This window comes from Lactuca saligna, chromosome 9, assembly GCF_052625555.1.
Source record: "Lactuca saligna cultivar CGN05327 chromosome 9, ASM5262555v1, whole genome shotgun sequence".
NCBI classification, from domain to species: Eukaryota; Viridiplantae; Streptophyta; class Magnoliopsida; order Asterales; family Asteraceae; genus Lactuca; species Lactuca saligna.
Window position 1 is genome coordinate 15,117,489 of NC_136425.1, and position 18,822 is coordinate 15,136,310.

General features: G+C 32.8%; 4 protein-coding genes across 4 annotated transcripts; 2 read left to right on the forward strand and 2 right to left on the reverse strand.

Moving 5' to 3' along the window:
- Window positions 1-3,799: 3,799 nt before the first annotated feature.
- LOC145018087 (protein ORANGE-LIKE, chloroplastic-like) lies at window positions 3,800-5,975 on the forward strand. The gene is made up of 8 exons (XM_078976010.1): window positions 3,800-4,177; window positions 4,436-4,553; window positions 4,658-4,771; window positions 4,868-4,954; window positions 5,059-5,135; window positions 5,235-5,362; window positions 5,450-5,586; window positions 5,746-5,975. Exons 1-8 carry the CDS (start codon window positions 3,963-3,965, stop codon window positions 5,821-5,823), a joined length of 954 nt encoding a protein of 317 aa, XP_078832136.1. The 5' UTR covers window positions 3,800-3,962; the 3' UTR covers window positions 5,824-5,975.
- A 1,656-nt stretch (window positions 5,976-7,631) lies between these two features.
- LOC145016673 (ubiquitin-ribosomal protein eL40 fusion protein) lies at window positions 7,632-9,042 on the forward strand. Its single transcript, XM_078974913.1, has 5 exons — window positions 7,632-7,789; window positions 7,880-7,966; window positions 8,342-8,444; window positions 8,614-8,680; window positions 8,799-9,042. The coding sequence occupies exons 1-5, from the start codon at window positions 7,687-7,689 to the stop codon at window positions 8,823-8,825; spliced, it is 387 nt and encodes a 128-aa protein (XP_078831039.1). The 5' UTR covers window positions 7,632-7,686; the 3' UTR covers window positions 8,826-9,042.
- A 1,507-nt stretch (window positions 9,043-10,549) lies between these two features.
- On the reverse strand, window positions 10,550-13,150 carry LOC145014997 (beta-fructofuranosidase, insoluble isoenzyme 3-like). Its single transcript, XM_078973447.1, has 6 exons — window positions 12,843-13,150; window positions 12,701-12,709; window positions 11,751-12,613; window positions 11,478-11,636; window positions 11,122-11,381; window positions 10,550-10,990 (listed from the first exon to the last, which is right to left on the reverse strand). Exons 1-6 carry the CDS (start codon window positions 13,096-13,098, stop codon window positions 10,720-10,722), a joined length of 1,818 nt encoding a protein of 605 aa, XP_078829573.1. The 5' UTR covers window positions 13,099-13,150; the 3' UTR covers window positions 10,550-10,719.
- Window positions 13,151-13,866: 716 nt separating this feature from the next.
- Window positions 13,867-17,891, reverse strand: LOC145017588 (beta-fructofuranosidase, insoluble isoenzyme 1-like). The gene is made up of 6 exons (XM_078975587.1): window positions 17,495-17,891; window positions 15,960-15,968; window positions 14,995-15,857; window positions 14,741-14,899; window positions 14,385-14,644; window positions 13,867-14,284 (listed from the first exon to the last, which is right to left on the reverse strand). The coding sequence occupies exons 1-6, from the start codon at window positions 17,694-17,696 to the stop codon at window positions 14,014-14,016; spliced, it is 1,764 nt and encodes a 587-aa protein (XP_078831713.1). The 5' UTR covers window positions 17,697-17,891; the 3' UTR covers window positions 13,867-14,013.
- Window positions 17,892-18,822: the final 931 nt, after the last annotated feature.

The window sequence follows — 18,822 nt, forward strand, 5'->3', positions numbered from 1 at the left end:
TTTGTTTGTTTGTTTTTTTTCTGGTATATGTATATAGTTGAGTATTGTTAAAAAGAATCAATGTAGTATTGCATTGTGGAATACTATGCAAATGATATATGGTATACTACTTCTAGTTTAAAAAGGACAATTAGGAATTGTTTATAGTTATGACAACTTCAAATTGTATTGTTTTACTAAAATTTGAATCGGTCATCAATAAACCCAATCAAATGGCAAATTAAAGTTGTCAATTTAATCCTTAATAAGCCCAATCAAATGGCAAATTAAAGTTGTCAATTGTATATCAACATATCATGTTTATTATCCTTTAGATCTACACACTAATGGGTTTTAAAAATATTTTCATTTTGTTCATTACTTGACTCGAGGTTACACACAAATTTTAGGTACAAGACATTCTAATTTTGTATGTTATTATAATTATTTATAGCTATATCTATGTTGGTTCAACCCATAGAACATAAAAAAGCTTTTATATATTCATTATCTCTTGTGTTATGGTTTTTTCTTTGTGTTTTTTATTTTTAGTTTTTTCTTGGTCCACCCTTTTTTTATATATTCATTATCTCCTGCGTTATGATTTTTTCTTAGTGCTTTTTATTTTTAGTTTTTTCTTGGTCCACCTTTTTTTTGAGGTTTTTACATATGAGTGCTTAATTCTTGCATTCGAAAGCCTAAACTTCATATCCAAGTCTTATTAAACGTCTTAATCCATAAAGTCATGAACTTGGAGCCTTTGCATGGCTTAAAAGGATCCAAACCTTAATTTTAGCATTATACGTTCACATAAATGACTTAAACACATAGGCACGTCATCACTAGGGTTTTGGACCATATGGCAAAGCTTTGGAGCTTTCTAACCGTTTTTAAGGGCCTTAGAGCATTTGAAACGGTTCTAGAAGGTAAAGTTGGAAACTTTATTCTTTTAGGCACCTTAGGGCTTCAGATCTAAACCCTGGAGTCCCTGGATTCAATGTATCATCATAACAAGCAAGCAGGAAGGGGGGACTCGACGAGTTGCTCTAGGAACTCGACGAGTCGGATCGGGTTTCCCCGCCTTCTGAATATCAAGTGAACTTGTTGAGTTGATGAAACAACTTGGCGAGTTGGCTAGGGCTTCATCAGGGTGTCTGGACTCGGTAAGAACTCGACGAGTCGCTAGATGCACACGACGAGTTAAGGTCAACATGGACTGTTGACTTTGACTTTGACCAAGGTTGACCTCGAGGGTAATTTTGGGATTTTGACAAGTCTATCTTATGATGATTACAGGCAGTTGAGTCAAAGCAACACGTGGGACATATTTGATTCTAGCATTGTCGGTTTCCGCATTCGAGAGGGGTGAGTCTTCTCACCATACCAATGGGTCTAAGGCACCAAGGCAAACCCATTTTATGTTATGTGGTACACTAGCGTTTGTAGGGATATTATCGGATAAGGTGTCTAAGTCCGTAACTATATTTGGTATGTACTTGACTCGACCCGACATGGTCCATTTGGGTTGCACTTCACCAAAACAATTTCTATGGATAATCTTTCGAGAATAGTATGTTTATGATTTATTAACATATTATAAGTTATAATATATTAATATGAAATCGTATTATTTAATTAGTATTGATCAATAATTAATTTAGAATTAATTTAGTGATCAAAAAGAACTAATTAAATATGGACTCTTAGATATATAGAATGGGCCAAAGTTCATTTAGGATAGGCTAAGCTTGCATGGATAGTCCATGGAGTTTTAGCCCATGGATCCTATGGAAATGAAAGATCATAGGTATTAGAGTTTGCATGGATGTAACCCTAATCTACTACACTATATAAAGAGGTATTTGACATATGAAATGGCACTAGTGTGTGTGAGAACAAAGGGTGGCCGATTTCTTGAGTGCTACATACTCTCTCAAAGTTTTCCAAGATGTTTTAGTGATTTGTGATTCCACTTGAGGCATCCACATTATTGGTGCTAGGCTATTGAAACTCCAAGTAATAAACCACAATAAAAGGTAAGTCATTCTTCTAGTTTTTATATTACAAGTACCCTATGATATGCTAGTTAGGATGAGAACCTTGTAAAAATCATATTTGCATGCATAATAGAGAAAACACAGATCCAGGGGTTTCTAGGGCTGCATGTACACCATAAGAGTGTTAGAATGCTCAAAACCCATCAGATATGTGGTATGATAGTTAGCTTTGCGCTATGTAGTATGCTAGTGATTGTATGTTATTGCATGGAAGACCTCGGGGGAGCCCATAGCAATTAGATATAAAACCATGTAGGGTAGCCTATGGCATTCCCAGGTAAAAACCATGTGGGGTAGCCCATGACACAATGGTATAAGACCCTAGAGGGAGCCCACGACATCCTTACAGGTTTATGTATGTATATGTAGTATGTTAGACACTTATGTGATATGATATGCTAAGTTGATTATGTATGTTATTGCATGAAAGACCTCGGGGGAGCCTGTGGCAGTTGGATGTAATACCATGTGGGGTAGTACATGACATTCCCATGTAAAGACCATGTGGGGTAACCCATGACACGATGGTGTAAGACCCTTGGGGGGGGGGGGGGGGCACGACATCCTTACAAGTTTATGTATGCATGACTTATGTGGTATATGTAACTTTTATAGCTAATATGATATGTGTTACATGGATTGTGTGTGAGGTATGCTATGGGGAACTCATTACGCATTATCTTACAGGTTGTGGATTTGTTTCAGGTACATCGGATCCTAAGGGCAATGGCAAGGCATGATGGTGCGGCGTGCATTCTCACACAATCGTTTTATGGACACTCTGATATTTTAAATAAAAGTTGTAATTGATATGAGTTCGAAAACAATTATATATATATATATATATATATATATATATATATATATATATATATATATATATATATACATGAGATTTTGTAATTTATGGAAATGTGTTTGGATAATCAATAATGAAAATTTTCCTTTGATAAATCGGGTCGTTACAGGATTAGAGGCTAGGAGGCTACTACGAACGAAGATGTACTATGTACATCAAAATCCTTTGGTAATAAATATGATGTTGAATGTTTTTTGGTGTTAATGTAAATGAAGAATTTCCATTGATCAATTCAACCTAAGGATCTGTGAAGAATATGTGATGAATCTGTGTCAAGCTCTCTAAGATAGGTAAACATTCTACATATGTAAAAATTTTGCATATACATGACCCACCGATCCTTGCTTTGAAATTGTGTTCAGTTTGGGTGGGAACTACCACCTATTTGTAGTTGCTAGTTGTTTTTGTTCGAGATGAGAAAAACCTATGGAGAAAAGCTGAAGAAGAAGACCATTCTAGATCAACTTAATAAGATCCCACTGTAAAGAAAACCAAGAACAAGCGTATCTAAATATTGTAAACAGAAACGTGGCTAAGGCTAGTGAGACATGGTTGTTGAATGTGTATGTAATGCTCAAAGTATAGCTAATCTTTACAATGTGTGTCATAGTTATCTAAGGAGCATATTGTCATTTTATTTTAAGTTCGGTATAGACAAAATATATATAAAAAAATTTAATAAGGAAACATACATTGTTTTGGATTTGTGATGTAAGTTGAAGGGTTTTAAACTAAATCCAAAAATAAAATAAAAAAGATAAATCTGCAACTTACCCGTATAAATATAATTTTGATTTGATGCAAGGAATGGGCATTTTGACATGGTCTAGCGAATAATGATGCACCACGTCGAAATTGAGGGTTTAAAAAGCTTTCATTTGCCAAAACTGGAGTAACGACGAAACGCTAGCGTGATTTCATTAATGGAGGAGATGCTGTGAAAGATCCTAACTCCATCAGCTGACAAAAACCCTTACCCTTTTTTTCCTTTATCTTCCTAACACTTCCCTCGAACAACTGTTATTCGTCTTCAATTCTACCATACTTGGAATCTTGGATCGACCACCATGGCTTCTATTTCTCTCAAATGCTACCTTCTTCCCTCCTCTATCAATAACAACAATTCTTTCAATTTAAGTTCATCCAAACGCATAATTCGATTGAAGTGCGTAAAGCCTAGCCGACGTCGAGAAAAGAACAATTCACGAGCTTCAGTTATCTGTTGTTCTTCAGATGATTCAGCCGCGTCCGGTTCTGTACCCTCTGGCGATAACATCCCCAGGTATGTTTCTATATCCAACCTCCTTTTTTTTTTTTTTTTTCAATTACATGAAATAGCCACTTTGATTATATGAACCAGATTTAGTCTTCTGTATACTCTCTGATTTCTTCTTTCATACAAAAACAAAATCAAATTATCTTTCTCTGAGTAAATTGATGCTTGTTAATGAAGTTAAATACATACACAGCATGTTCCAGTAAAATCTCAACTCAATAAAAGAGGAATATATACTTACTTTCACAATTATCGCCGATGCAGCAACTTTTGCATTATAGAAAGTCCAGAGACTGTTAAGGATTTTATTCAGATGCAGACCAAGGAAATCCAAGACAACATAAGGAGTAGACGCAATAAGATCTTCCTCCTCATGGAAGAGGTACGATTTTCAATCTGAAACCATTCTTTGTCTACAACATGATACCATTTCTCCTCCTTTCAAACTTCTTGTCTGCACAAAAATTGAATTGTTCAAATTCACAGGTGAGAAGGTTACGAGTGCAACAACGCTTAAAAAACCTAAAACGAAATGAGAGCAGATTTGAGGACAACGAGATGCCTGACATTCCATCTTCAATTCCTTTTCTACCTTCAGTGGTAAATCACACTTTCTTTTATGGTGTATTACAATTTACAAGCAACTGTTTAGAAGTTTAGATGCTAACAAGTCTTTATTTTTCTTATCTTCTATAGACACCAAAGACATTGAAGCAGCTATATTTGACAAGTTTTTCATTTATATCAGGAGTTATAGTCTTTGGTGGCCTTCTCGCACCAATAGTAAGTTTATCTACATCTTACATCTACTCAAATGATTATTCTTCTTCCAAGTTATTTCATATTTTCATATGTAATTGTAACAAGAAACATTATTTTCATATCAGCTGGAGCTAAAACTAGGTGTAGGTGGAACCTCATATAAAGATTTCATAACCCATATGCATCTACCTATGCAACTAAGGTGCGTGTGAATCAGTTACTATCTCATACAAAAACTAATAAAAGTTTGATTTTTTCAAAGTGGAACAAAAAAAAGAAACTTTTTCTATATTAATTTCAGTGAGGTTGATCCGATAGTGGCATCTTTTTCGGGAGGGGCAGTGGGCGTAATTTCCACTCTGATGTTGCTTGAAGCTAATAATGTGAAGCAACAAGAGAAGAAAAGGTGCAAGTATTGTCATGGAACTGGTAAGTTTTCTATAGTGAGGAGCAGCATTACCATATATGCCCTTGTTTTGAGATTTAATGTGAATTTGAATCAATTACAATTTATAGGATACTTGGCATGTGCACGTTGTTCTTCTAGTGGGGTGTGTGTAAACATAGAGCCGATTTCTGTATCAAATGCTTCAGATCGTCCATTAAGAGCTCCCACTACAAAAAGGTGTCTCAATTGTTCTGGAGCTGGAAAGGTACTCAAAACCTTTTTTTTTTTTTTTTTGACTTAATGGGTTAAGCCAAAAAATGAACTCGTCTCATGTCAAAATCGATGGAGATTGTTATGATTGATTAGTATTGTGAAACTTGTTTTTGGAAAGTGAGGGTAAAATAGTCATTTGTTGTGGGTTCAGGTAATGTGCCCGACATGTTTGTGCACAGGAATGGTAATGGCGAGTGAGCATGATCACAGAATTGACCCATTTGACTAAAGAGCTTCTTGGGGAATGATGTTTTATTGGGTCTACAAGTGTAGAGAGAAGACAGTATAATAACAAAATTTGTATTCTGATAATTGTTATGAATTGATGATAATTTTCCGTTTAGATAAACATGATATACGTATCAAAGCTTTTACTGGTGATATGTTGTGTGTAGTATACGCCTTATATATACAAGAGAAAAAAGTTATATACAACTGTTTACTGAATAAATCTATCTCATGATATATGTCATTTTATATTTGATATTTGTTTATCAAATAGTATTCACCAAATTTTATTACTTTACCGACTAGCTTAACAGAGAAAAACTACTTTTTTAGTTATTAGTTAGTGTGTTCATCACAACCTTATAATCTATAGTTGATCCGATTCAAAATTAGTAGGACATACAAGTTAAGAATACATAAAAGATATGCTATAAGTACGCTTCTAGTATAAATATTGCTTACCATATTATGATCACATATTCTAAAACTGAAAAAAATATAAACTTAAACTTATAAACCGAATACTCAAAGATATGGATGGTCTAATTTTGGTGCATAGCTTAATGAGTATTTGGGAGATAATAATGTTTGAAGGACGTGTATTCTAAAAGAAAATGCTAAGGCAATGTTTGACATATTAACTAAAAAATTTGTTTGCTAAAAAGCTGGTTGAATGATATTTTGTAAAAATAGCTAAAAACATAAAATGACAAAAATGCATGTAGAAAAATCATTCAATATAATAAGACAAAATGCATAATATACTTCATTAAATTAAATAAAAGTGCATTGTGTAATCTTATATCATATTTACAATGTTATCATGACTATTTTTTTTATTTATTCTTGTATCTAATGTCATCTCTTTCAATGTTATTATGATTTATGGTTAAATCTTGAATGATCGCCTGATTCTTTCATTTGTTATATCATGTTATTGAACAATGTTGAAAATCACATCAACATTATTTCAAAATAATTTTGAAAGACAAATATCATCATTATCACATCTATTTAAGTATTCTTATCAAATTTTGACACGTAAATCACGAAGATTTTTCTATTGTGGAAGCATTTGCAAATTTGTTGGTAGCTAATGCCCTTGTATCGACTTGATTCATGGGTATTAAATCCTACATTACCCATAAATTTCTATCCTTTGACTTTTCAAGCATTTTCGAATACTCAACTTTGTGACTTGTGAAAACAATTTTATAGGAAAATGATAACACAATTAAAATTAGATATGATGTAATGATGTATACTTTAGTATGTGTTGTAAATCACGGGATACTTTTTCTTGGTTTATTATAAAAAGATAAAGATATATTTGCGACAATTGTTAAAAAGTTTCATAAGTTCGTTGAAAAGCCTACATCTTAGAACTTATTTTCTGATTTACCAAACATGAGCTCAAAAAAAAAAAAAAAAAACTATGACATGCCTCACATGAATTTTTATACACCAAAATCAATGTTGAATCTCTTAACTGACTTGATGAATAAAAACATTTAATATATAAAATTCTTATATGATACAACAAATTAATATTTCTTTTACAAATTTACGTAATATTGTATTTAATCATAAATGTATTTTATCACATGATTATAAAAAATCCTTGTTAGTCAAAATCAAAATATTATGAAAAAATGTTAAATATGTTTCACAATCATAGAGTCATAGTCCATATATACTTCAAGACTCAAGAGTAGGGTAAGCCCAAGAATTGAAAAAGATGGGCTTGAAACTTTTATTAACAAAAAGGTACAACTCCAAACCCTAATTACAAACCAGAGTATAAAAACCTCATAACAAACAATAATCAGCCTCGGCAAAGTGAAAGAGATAGAGAAACGGAAAGATGCAGATTTTCGTCAAAACCCTAACCGGGAAGACCATTACTCTCGAGGTTGAGAGCAGTGACACCATTGACAATGTCAAGGCTAAAATTCAAGACAAGGAAGGTACGTAGTTCTATTCTTTTCTATGTTATTATGGAATTGAAATTTTCTTTCACCTTGATACGATTGTGTTTGTACCTTTTGAAATTATAGGTATTCCACCGGATCAGCAGCGATTGATCTTTGCCGGAAAGCAGCTTGAAGATGGCCGAACTCTTGCTGACTATAACATCCAGAAAGGTTCGTCTTATCCCATTTTATTATTGTTATTGTTTGATTTGCAACCTGATTCTAAGAATCCCAGATGATATTCGTAAATTGTAGCATACATGATCCTTTCGAGGTATGTTTTCGTATCAGATCGTTTACGTTCTTAAAGTTTCACAACCGCAATTGTAATTATTATCTATTGGTCAGATATGCAGCATAGATGTTTATAAAAATATGTTCTTTCTTATTTGGAACAGACATGATCCTTTAGAACTCTTGCTGCTTATAACATTCAAAGTCATTTCTGATCAATTGTGCAATAGTTACTCAGATTTTACAATATAAAGCTGTTATTTTGATTGTGATACTGAGTTGCTGATTATGCTATATTTTATTCTGATTCAGAATCAACTCTTCATTTGGTGTTGAGGCTAAGAGGAGGAATCATTGAGCCCTCTTTGATGGCTTTGGCTAGGAAATACAACCAAGACAAGACCATTTGCCGCAAGTGAGTTCTTTTTTTTGTTCTGTATTCCTCTTTCTATCCAATGGTTGTCATGAATGAATATGATGATTTTGTCAATTCTTAAAGGGTTTTAATCACATTATATAAGTTTAACCAATAACAAATTTGTTTAGATTCCTTCCATATTTTAACAAAAACTGCTTGTTTGCAGGTGCTATGCACGTTTGCACCCAAGGGCAGTAAACTGCAGGAAGAAGAAGTGTGGCCACAGCAACCAGGTTTCTATTCCTTGCACTTTTTTTTTCTGCAAGTCTTGCATTTTTAAATGTTTCTTCTGTTTACAAATAATGATTTTTTTTACAAAAAATTGAGAAATTCGTTTTGTGTGTGTTGCAGTTGAGGCCAAAGAAGAAGATCAAGTAGGTGCTAGCCCAGTTGTTCTATGTGTTTGGTTTGGAAGTTTCTGCATCATTTCTAGTTATTCTGTTTCTAAACTATTGTAAGAAGTAAAACCAAAGGCTTTGTTGCTTAGTGGAGTGGTTTTAATACTTTAGATCTCTAAAGACATTTGTAGTGTGGTGTAATCCGGATGTGCACTCGCATTTTTGGTCATGGATTTATATTATTGTTATGTTTGCTATCTGTTTACTACATTCAGAATTAAATGGCTCTCTCTTGCCAGAGATTCAATGGTACCATGTATATCTCTGTTGTTGAGTAGGGTTTTGTTTGATTTAGGTGAGAAATTTTGATCATTATTTCAAAAACTTAATTGGCTGTTTATCGGGATGTGATGAGAGTCTACCATATATATATCTATTGAGGAAGGGATTCAGTGGGTGGGATATATTATTAATCTGTAATACATGAGATCTTTGCCCTAGACCCTAGTATCCAAGAGTGATGATTTCATGTATCATGTTATTTAACATTTAAAATTTTTTAACTTAAGGAGTTGTTTGTTTTTTATGTGCCGTGGAGACCAAGCATAAACATATGTTCTTACACACATGGACTAAAAAAAAAATGCAACTCTTTTCTCTTAGCGCCTCCATACCTCTCCTCATCATTGATTGTTCCTGCACCAGTTGTCCCTTATCGGTTGTCGTCCTGTTTCCGACCGACCGCAAGAATCGCTGTCCACCAGACGCAGCAACCATCGGACATAGAAGCTTTGACCTCCACAACCATCTACGAACGCAAATCCTCACTTCTCTACACGACTTCTTCCTCTTGTTTGACCGGTTTTCCCTCTCCTTATGCTTTTAGGTAACACTTTCCTTCTCCTTTCCCCCATCTGATTTGAAATCAATTGTTTTCTGATTTTTAAAGAAATGCATATGATTTTTGATTTCTAGAATATTAGGTTTTTTTTTCTTCAAAGTATGATTTGTTTGATGAGATGTTTGGTGGATGATTTTTTTTTTCATGTTTGATTATTCTAGGCTTTTTTTTTTTTTTTTTTTCAAAATCAAATTATCCTATGGGATGTTTGATGTTTGTTTAAAGCTAGATAATTGTTTGTTTATGCTAAAAATCAGATTATCTCTGCTGATAATGACTTAAGATATCAAAAATCAGAATTTTTTTGCATTGGTAATGAGTTAAGAAATCAGAAATCAGAATTTTAAAGCTTTGATAATAAGAAATCGGATTATGATTTGGTAAGAAATCAGATTATGTTTTGGTATGTTTTTTCAACATGCAAACATTAAAAAACAAACAAATTTCTTATTGCAAACTGCAGACGTTTTTTTCTGTAGAAGAGGGTTGCAGAGATGTGATCTGTAGACTGCAGACGTTTAGTCCAATTTTTCTGTTGCAGAGGGTTGCAGATGTGGTCCGCACACTGCAGATATTTTGGTTTCGAAAAAACAAATAACACCTTAATTGTCATTTTTTATTTTTGAGGCATAGTTCATGTTTTGATGGTGTCACTGGTATCCATGGAGGGCAGTATGGGAGACCACTTACAAACAATTGATGATTGCATTTAAAAAAAACGAGGGCCATCTTCATCGAGCCCCTCCAAACATTGGCCAAAGACACATCTATAGCCTCATGGTGTTTATATACGTGTTCAAGGTACAGTTTACGTTTATTTATTTTGAACGACACAATATTTATACAAAAAAGGATTTCCCCAATCTTCATTCTACTTGTCATACGCATAAACAACTGAAACTAAGCTCCTCAATAAATATATAGTAACGAACTTAACTAGAATTAAACTAGTACCATACTAATAAAAGTAAAAACAAAACAATAATAACTACCTTCCATTTTTTATTACCAACTATCCTAAAAATGGGTGATTCTATTTAATGTGAGCCGTCTTCATAGACCAAGCGTGCAGTTTTTCCACTGTGATAGTCTCATGCCCATTATTAAATACATACAAACGTGTATTACATGAAGTCGCTATCATCGGATAAACTCTTGATGTGATCACTGTCTTTCCTCCCTCTGCAAAGCTTTCCACGACTGAATGATCAATCAAACTTCTAAGAGAAAGCTTCTTTTTGGTTAAGTCAACATCCACAAAGCCTCCAAATGATGGCTTGTACTCCTTCTCATTCAACGAGGAACTATATTATATATATTCACAAAACATATTAAAACTTATGTTAATCCACAAAATCAGATAATATATATATGTGGTATATATCTTTTCTCTAATAGTAATTAATAATAGAGAGAAATGAGAAGGGAAGCTTACGTAGTAGCATCAGAGCACATGAGAGCTTTATACTTTTTGTCTTTAGTTTTGAAGATTCTAAAGAATACAGGAGTGTACTCTTCAAGGTTTTCTGAAGCTAGTGTCATTAAGCCAAATGGCCCAACTCCACCATGTACAATCGCACCTCTAACCCCACAAATACTTTTACCAAGATCATGTTGTGGAAAGTTCCTCCATTTTTCATCGTACATCTCAGCCTTTTCCAAATTCTTAAACGTAAAAGTAACATCCACATCCGCCTGTTTTTATATCACAATCAATACATAAAACATATCCAATCATATATATGCTTAATGTTGATCTACAATAATTGTTAACTATAAGAAAATACAAACCTGGATTGCAGTGATTCCTTCGACTTCAATGGTATCACCTTTGTGAACTTTCACGTTTCTCATCTCTACCTTTTGATGCCTCAGTTTTTCCAATTCCTTGATTGGCCATTGTAGCAATCTATGTCCACTCTCATCCAACCACACCTTTCGTGGAATTAACTACATGAAGTATATATTAAATCAAGTTATTATAAAGTCAAAAGCCATTGTGTCACATACTCACATTCACATAATTAAAATAAATAGATATGTACACACAATAAATTGAATCACCTGAATTCCAGCCCATCCTTTTGTTATATCTTCAGTGCTAGTGCTCGACTCATTAGCCCAACCCCATACAATCCTCCTTTTCTTGCTCGGATCATAAAACGACTTAGAGGCATAAAAATTTCCATAATCATATCTCAACCCGGCCCACCCATCAATAGATGTGTTATCTGGAATATATCTATCCATACCAAGGTCGTATCTACCAATGGTGTAGTATTCACACCTAGTCACTTCAAGGCTATTCTTAAACACATATTTCACATTTTTACCCAAAGCTGAAGTATCCAATCCATTTGTTCCTAGAGATGACACCGGATAAAAGTCAGGACATTCCCACATACCCGTATCCGTTTTAGAGTGAAACGGGTGTTTGGCTTTGACCCATGTAACAAAATCGCGACTTCTATACAAATAAGCAATGCCTCGATGGTTGTGTCTACTACCAACGATGATCTTCCAATGACCGTTGTTGAACCATGCAGTTGTGGGGTCACGCCAAGCTGAAATGTTCTCACTTGTCGGCTTGAGGAAAGGGTTGTCAGCGGGTTTGATCCATTTTCGTAGATATGGATCCGAATAGTTTGCGGGTATGGCATACACTTGGACTTGGTGACCTGGTGCGGGTTTTGGGTCAACTATTCCTGTGTAGAAGATGACAGGTTTATTACCTGGCAAGATTGTAGCGGATCCTGACCAACATCCGTATTTGTCAAATGGTTTCGATGGAACGATTGCATGTTCAAGATGAATCCAGTTGACCATATCTTTTGATACTGAATGGGCCCACACAATGTTACCCCACACAGCTCCTTTAGGATTGTATTGGTAGAACAAATGATAGATTCCTTTGTAGTACATAGGTGCTGTTCATATAAAGTATAAACCATTGTATCAGATATTGAACTCATTTATATAAAAAGAATAAACAAAATTCTAAAGAGAGAACGTACCATTGGGATCTATGTTGGTTTCATAAAAGTTGTGTCCCCATCGATTTCATACAAGAAAAAAGAATGTCATAATTAATTCAAATGCACATTAAACTAACTGTGGATGAAATGCATGTGAAGGAGAAGAAGAATATGTACATACCATTCATCCAATTTTTCTTGGGTTGGAAATGATACCCAGTTCTGTATGTCTCTTTTACCTTAACAGTGTCGTGAGTATGAGTGTGTTTATGATGATGATTATGGTGATGATTATGGTGATGATTATGATGATGATTATGATGATCATGAGTGTGGAAGGCTATGACTCCTCCATCTCTTCCGCCTAAGTTGTTGAACATTGGTAGAAGACATATCAACAATGACAAACCCCATGAAAACCTACTGAAACCCTGCATATTACGTTGTGGAATTGACGAAAGAAGATGACACAATATTGTAATGCATGTAAGTGTATGAAACGAACAAGAGTTGGTGGAAAGCAAAATTGAGATTTAGGAAGAATTTATACACAAAGATGAAGTTTTTCATAGATACACATTTTCGTATCTGATCTTTCGCTAAATTCGTTAGAGTGAAACTTATTTTGCTGTTCTATCTTCATTTTTAATTATTTTCCAATTTTAGTTATTTTAATAAATAATAAACTTATGAAATAAAGATTATAATTAATATTTTATATTGAGTTGTCTTGATCTTAAAAAAGATATATTATTATAAATATATTTTTGGCATATATATGTGAATTTTAATACCATAAAATACAATGTCATTCAAACAAACGTGTATCATTTGAGAGAAACATGCAAGTCTTTTAGGTCAAGATTTCGAAATATTCCTACTACAAGTGGACATGAAATGGTCATATATTTTAGAGAAAATAACAAATGACAAAATCCTAATATTTAGTGATTTTCATTTCAAACAATGACAAACTTATATGGTTCTTTGGTTATCATTGAACGAATTTGAAGGACAGTATGAAGTAGTTATAAATTCAGTCCATTAGTTGTAATGCAAAAACGTAATTTGAATTATAAATATATATATATATAAAGTATTTTGACAACATCCTTATAAGTTGTGAGTTCTGACAATTTTTCATCTCACATCCTCTTTTATCTTACTTTTATTTCACGTTTGGAGTGATGCAACAATAATGGTGGTGATATAGAACTCAATGTCATTAAATATCTTAATGCAACATTTATTAATCGATAAATACAATCCTCTTTTTTAACATATAAATGGCATAATACCGATCCTTGAATTATTCCCAACCCTTTTTAAAACATGACATGAATTGATAGAATTTAATTGACACGAGCCGTCTTCATGGACCATGCATTTAGTCTCTCAATTGTTATGATTTCAGAACCGTTGTTAAATACATGTAAATGTGCATTCTCAGCAACTGCCAATGTCGGATAAACCCTTGATGAGATAACTGTCATCCCTCCTTCTGCAAAGCTTTCTATGACCGAATGATCAATTAGACTCCTAAGTGAAAGCTTCTTCTCGGATAAATCGACATCCACAAAGCCCCCAAACGATGGTTTGTACTCATTTGGATTCAATGAGGAACTGTGTTTTCATTGAAAACAAAACCAATGTTAGTCCACTTCACTAAAAACTTTTGTAATCCCTTAATTTAATTTGTTTTTTTTTTAGAAAGAGGACTTACGGAGTGGCATCAGAACATAAGAGAACTTTATGTTTATTGTCAATGGTCTTGAAAATTCTAAAGAAAATAGGGGTGTACTCTTCTAGCTTGCTTGAAGCTAGAGTAAGAAGCCCAAATGGCCCAAGCCCACCTTGTACGTTTGACCCCTTTATGCCACAAATACTTTTAGCAAGATTTTCCACTGGGAATTTCTCCCATTTTTTATCATACATTTCAGCTTTATCCAAACTTGAAAATGAAAATGTCACGTCTACATCCGCCTGTATTCATAATTTTATATCATGTTATTTTAATAATCAATTGATTATCAATCATCATATATTCAACATACTATAATTACTTCAAAGAATACAAACCTGAGCCGATGTAATCCCTTTGACTTCAACGGTATCACCTTTGTTGACTTTTACGTTTCTCAATTCTACCATTTTACCCCTTAGTTTATCCAATTCACGAATTGGCCATTGTAACAATTTATGTCCACTTGGGTCCAACCAAAGCTTGCGTGGAATCAACTATAAATAAACATAAAAATCAAAGTAAGTTTAATAATAAAAAAATAAAAAAATCAAGTCATACAAATATGATTATATAAATACGATAAAATTACATGAATTCCAGCCCATCCTTTTGCGATATCTTCATTGGTAGTGCTTGACTCGTTAGCCCAACCCAACAAAATCCTTCTTTTCTTAATCGGGTCAAAAAATGTTTTAGAAGCATAAAAGTTCCCATAGTCATATCTCAACCCGGCCCATCCATCAACTGACGTGTTATCAGGGACATATTTGTCTTTAATGACATTGTATGTTCCAATCGTATAATAATCGAACCTAGTCATGTCAAGGCTAACCTTAAAAACATACTTAACATTGTCACCTAATGCTGACGTATCCAACCCACTTGTTTCTTGAGATGATACTGGGAAAAAATCGGGGCATTCCCACATACCAGTGTTACTCTTCGTGTGAAATGGATGTTTGGCTTTTGTCCACTTAATAAAATCTCGACTTCTATACAAATAGGCAATGCCTCGATGGTTGTTCTTACTACCAATCACAGTTTTCCAATGGCCATTGTTGAACCAAGCCGTTGTGGGGTCCCGAAAAGAGGAAACATTTTCATGTGTTGGTTTGATGATCGGGTTGTTGTCGGGTTTGATCCATTTTCTTAGGTAAGGATCCGAATAGTTGGCGGGAATGGCATAGTTTTGGACTTGATGACCTGGTTCTGGTTTCTTGTTTATTATACCTGTATATAAGATTATTGGTTTATCGCCTGGTAGGATTGTGGCAGATCCAGACCAACACCCATATTTATCGAATGGTTTCGATGGGACGATTGCTGGCTCCAACGGGATCCAGTTGATTAAATCGGTTGACACCGAGTGGGCCCACACGATATTGCCCCACACAGCTCCTTTTGGATTATATTGGTAGAACAAATGATAGAATCCTTTGTAATACATGGGTGCTACACATATGAAAAAATTAAAAATAATTAATTAATTAAAGTTAACTAATAAAATCATTTTATCATGTGTATATAAATTATTTACATTAAAAATAAGCTTACCGTTTGGATCTGTGTTAATTTGATATAATTTCGCCCCACATCGGTATCATGCATGGAAAATGAAACATGATTAATTTAATCACATATAAAACAGAAATTGGAACTATTTTAACACAAGTTGTTCATTAGTAAGAGTATCAATGACAAATTCCAGAGTGTTATATTATAAATTAATGTATTTTAATAATTAATCGAAGAGTATTTGTTTTATTATCGAATAAATCTAAAGAGCGTTGACTTATACCAGTCTTTTGGGACGACGGCAACAATGTGAGTATGTGACAGCCTCTACGATTTATAGTTAATAATATAAGCTGTAATATATTTTAATAAAATAGACAATCAATGGCAGAATCAAATATTGACCCTATAATGTCGCTAGTTATATATATATATATATATATATATATATATATATATATATATATATATATATATATATATATATATATATATATATATATATATATATATATATAATATATTTAGGGTTAGTGACGATCTAATTATTTTATTTATAAACAGATAATATTAAATTATAATTTTATTTAACTATTAACTATGCTTATTCATCATAAGAAAATATGAATTTATTTTTATATTATTTTCATAAAACCCTATTAACAAAAAATAAATAAATAAATAAAAAAATAAAAATAAAAAAAATAAAAGAGAGAGACCTTCGTGAGAATTAATGACTATAAACACCATCACGGATCTAATGAAATATGAGATACCAACCAAGATGGACCAGAAATGAAGTGCAAATCACAAGGAAAATATATTACTTCTTTTATAAATTTCTTTTCAGAAATGTTCTTCATTAATCACTCAAATATATATATATATATATATATATATATATATATATATATATATATATATATATATATATATATATATATATATATATATATATATATATATATATATATATATATATATATATCATAAAATTAGCGCAAAAAAAAAAGCTATCCTTTTCATGTATTTAACTATAGAAATAAACTAACATTAATAAGTTTTCTTTCTACGGGAGAGAAAAAATGATATACAAATTACACATGAAATATAATCACAAAACATACATAACTACAGTTGATTTAATACAACATTAATTTTTACAATAATAATATTAAATATAATTATATACTATATTAAGATATACTGTTATTAATATTCAAAGAAGGCAGGCTCTTTCGGTCAAATAGCTCTCCTGAGTCCTGAACCTCGCATATAATTAACATGTGAATGCACACTGTTTTTCTCATACAACCATAAAATATTTTCAATTATCAAATAATTAATTTAACCTCAAAATTACCTAAGCCTTGCAAGTTTCAAAGCGACAGCTTTGTGAAGTTTCGAAACCAAAAGCAATTTTGGAAGAAAAAGAAGCAATAAAACACAGTTTTATGTATGTATGTATGTATGTATGTACATACGTATGCATGTGAGAAATACTACAGATAAACGACGGGCGATCATTCATAAATAGTACGAAACAATTACGTGCAAATGAAAAAGAGACATACCGTTGATCCAATTTTTTTTTGGTTGAAAGTGATAGCCAGTTCTATAAACGTTCTTAACGTCCACGACATTATCAATTCTATAGTTGAGGTGAACCTTGTGGAAGGCCATAACTCCTCTTCCAATGAGATTAATGTTCAACATTGACAAATACCATAATAATAATGGCAAAACCCGTAAATATCTACTGAAGGACCTCATCATAAAGAAACAAGATTTTGAATCTTAGAATATGAACATATGAACTCCTGCCTTTCACTTTCTCCACCAAAGAAAATATATGAAAAAAAACAAACAAACAAACAAAAGGGGATGGTTATCGATTCCAAGGGTTGGACTCAAAATAAGTGAAAATACTTGCTAGTGTCGGAGGAAAAGAGAGAGAAACAGATGGATGGAAAAAATTGAAGAACTAAATAAGTATTTATAGAGAGAAGGTCTTTATCCGCATCCAGATAAGGTTAAATTTCTTTTCCTTTGACCCAAATCTTAATTTGGTTATATATTTCAATGTTTAATTATGTTTGATCTTGTTTTCCAAATGTTATATATATATATATATATATATATATATATATATATATATATATATATATATATATATATATATATATATAGAGAGAGAGAGAGAGAGAGAGAGAGAGAGAGAGAGAGAGGACAGTTCAATTGAGATTAAAAAATAAAAAATAAAGATCTTGAAATTCAACCTGAGTCATACATGTCTTATTTGCTGCTCAAGAGTTCCAGTGTACCGACAACAACAATGTATGCGTAATCATAAATGATTATACATATATATCTGTTCACAGACTGAGTAATCATATATGATTATGACAGTTGGTGATAAAGGTGACGGTGGTATAAGTGACGGAGGTGACAATGGTGTGAGCATTCGAGCTTTTTATTTTTTATTTATTTATTTATTTTTTTATGAAATGCTTCTTTAGAATTCTAAGGTGGCCATCTGGTGTCAAATGTGGTGGTAGTACTGGTAGGGATGGTAGCGGAGGAGAAAGTAACGGACGACGCTATATAATTACTTATGATTATATCAGGTATGCCGTGTCGGTACGCCAGAGGCTTAGAGCGGCAAACTTGAAATATATGGTTGAGGTTTAGTTTCAAGATCTCTATTTTGTTTTTTAATCTCAATGGAACCTATATATATATATATATATATATATATATATATATATATATATATATATATATATATATATATATAGGTAAAGGTTCAAATGAGAACCAAAAAAGGTTAAGAACCGTAAAAACCTCTAATTTTAGATGTTTATAAAGGGTTTAGGGTTTAAGGTTTAGGGTTTAGGGTGTT

What these genes read in the sequence shown, in the direction of transcription:
- LOC145014997 (XM_078973447.1), bottom strand. Translation starts at nt 13,098, where the DNA reads ATGCAGGGTTTCAGTAGGTTTTCATGGGGTTTGTCATTGTTGATATGT. An exon ending in AAGGATGGGCTGGAATTCAG is followed by an intron (nt 11,637 to 11,750) that starts GTGATTCAATTT and finishes TACTTCATGTAG; the next exon opens with TTAATTCCACGAAAGGTGTG. An exon ending in ATGTGCTCTGATGCTACTAC is followed by an intron (nt 10,991 to 11,121) that starts GTAAGCTTCCCT and finishes TATATAATATAG; the next exon opens with TTCCTCGTTGAATGAGAAGG.
- LOC145017588 (XM_078975587.1), bottom strand. Translation starts at nt 17,696, where the DNA reads ATGATGAGGTCCTTCAGTAGATATTTACGGGTTTTGCCATTATTATTA. An exon ending in AAGGGATTACATCGGCTCAG is followed by an intron (nt 14,645 to 14,740) that starts GTTTGTATTCTT and finishes TTATGAATACAG; the next exon opens with GCGGATGTAGACGTGACATT. An exon ending in TTATGTTCTGATGCCACTCC is followed by an intron (nt 14,285 to 14,384) that starts GTAAGTCCTCTT and finishes ATGAAAACACAG; the next exon opens with TTCCTCATTGAATCCAAATG.
- LOC145016673 (XM_078974913.1), top strand. Translation starts at nt 7,687, where the DNA reads ATGCAGATTTTCGTCAAAACCCTAACCGGGAAGACCATTACTCTCGAG. An exon ending in TAAAATTCAAGACAAGGAAG is followed by an intron (nt 7,790 to 7,879) that starts GTACGTAGTTCT and finishes TTGAAATTATAG; the next exon opens with GTATTCCACCGGATCAGCAG. An exon ending in GACAAGACCATTTGCCGCAA is followed by an intron (nt 8,445 to 8,613) that starts GTGAGTTCTTTT and finishes GCTTGTTTGCAG; the next exon opens with GTGCTATGCACGTTTGCACC.
- LOC145018087 (XM_078976010.1), top strand. Translation starts at nt 3,963, where the DNA reads ATGGCTTCTATTTCTCTCAAATGCTACCTTCTTCCCTCCTCTATCAAT. An exon ending in TTCCTTTTCTACCTTCAGTG is followed by an intron (nt 4,772 to 4,867) that starts GTAAATCACACT and finishes TATCTTCTATAG; the next exon opens with ACACCAAAGACATTGAAGCA. An exon ending in GTGGCCTTCTCGCACCAATA is followed by an intron (nt 4,955 to 5,058) that starts GTAAGTTTATCT and finishes TTTTCATATCAG; the next exon opens with CTGGAGCTAAAACTAGGTGT.